The sequence below is a fragment of the Fusarium tjaetaba genome (assembly GCF_013396195.1).
Source record: "Fusarium tjaetaba strain NRRL 66243 chromosome Unknown NRRL66243_c0000533, whole genome shotgun sequence".
Lineage (NCBI taxonomy): Eukaryota > Fungi > Ascomycota > Sordariomycetes > Hypocreales > Nectriaceae > Fusarium > Fusarium tjaetaba.
This window is the reverse complement of record NW_023501729.1, coordinates 1-1,465: the sequence shown is the minus strand read 5'-3', so window position 1 is coordinate 1,465 and position 1,465 is coordinate 1. Positions and strand designations below refer to the sequence as shown.

The window sequence follows — 1,465 nt, the reverse complement described above, 5'->3', positions numbered from 1 at the left end:
TTGCGTCACGCGGGATGCTGATTTGTTGAGGGAAGGAGCACAATAGTTGGCATTTGATTTGCAGTTGCGGCAGGTGCGAAAAGCATTACACCTTCCTCCTTCTGTTTCCTTTAAGTTATCCCTAGACAACACTCTCACTCCTGACTTTGAGATTAAAAGTCTGACACATTGAACAATGGCTTCAAAGGCGATGCTTTATTTATCTAAATGTTATTCCCCAGGTCGCCAAATTGTACTGTTTGACGGCTCGTTGTTGGCGAAGCCACCAGGCTCATAAAAAGCCGTCGAGTCTGACCAAGCGATATGGCACTCTATTGTGACCATAAAGACTGCACTGTAAACCATTCACTGTATACTACAATCAACAAGAGCAAGCCATGATGGGCTTAAAATTGCTTTCACAACGGATTGTGAGTTTCAATTGCTGCCTGCTCGCGAGTAACATAAATTAACATATTATATAGACCACTGCTTGCAAGTATGATTCCTGCTAACAACTCATGCCGACCATTGAACCATCTCTGTACATGGTATCCAGCAAAACAAGACATTTTTTTATGGTCTGCAATAGGGAACCATACAAACCATATTCTTGGAGGTTTTGGTACTACCAATATGATGGCATTCAACGTAATATCATTTTTCTCTATGTGCATGGACCTAGTTCTGGCAAACGGAAGAGATCGTGCTGTGAAAGTGATACGGGATGGATCTTAAGCCTCTTTCCCCTCGCCTACCAAGGTTAGTCGCGTATCAGTTGAGGGCATCATTGGAAGGATGTTGACAAGAGGATTGCTCTCGTTCTGGCCCTCTTTCGTCTCTCCTAAGTCGGTTCTGAGGGTGTCACTGACGACGTTCAACTGACTCTTTCCCTCCCAGTTGTTCTTTACTGCGCCTTCCACAAAACGCGAATTAAATTGACTCCTGAGGCAAAAACTTACGCTACCTAGGTATGGCTTCTGTCCAAGTTCTGTGCAAGTCTGTCATTCCTTATCCTCACAACCACCACCATCACCATCACCGCCATCACAATCACCACCAACATGCCTGATCAGCTGCCCGACGTTTCCGGTCTTCTTGCCCTCCTGGAAAGGTACCGGGCCCCCAAGCCGTCCGGCCTTCCAGGAGGGTTCGCGACTGAAGAAGAGATTGCCTTCGCCGAGAAGGACTCCCCCATCAAGGGGGAGCGTATTGCCCCTGGTCCTTGGCCAGACTTCTCCCATCCCTCCTCCCCTCCTCTCCCTCCACCCTCCTCTGCCTCATCCCCTCCTCCTCAGCGCCCTGGGAAGCGCAAGAGGTGACTTCGCCTCTTCTCCTCCTCTTCCTCTTCGTAGAGGGAGGGTGTGTCGGTGTTGTCTGGTGTGTCTTTTTTGGAGGCCTCCTTTTTGTTTTTTGGAGCGAAGAATTGGTGTCTTGGGCTTCGCCTCTCCTTTAATTGCTCCCCGGGAGCTGTTTCGCCTCTCCT

At 48.7% G+C, this 1,465-nt stretch overlaps 1 protein-coding gene across 1 annotated transcript; it reads left to right on the top strand.

Annotated features, from left to right (window-relative positions):
* Positions 1-1,043: 1,043 nt before the first annotated feature.
* On the top strand, positions 1,044-1,465 carry FTJAE_14070 (uncharacterized protein; the record flags this gene model as incomplete). The annotated part of the gene is made up of 1 exon (XM_037347272.1): positions 1,044-1,297. A coding segment is annotated over one exon (254 nt), but the record flags the coding sequence as incomplete, so codon positions are not given.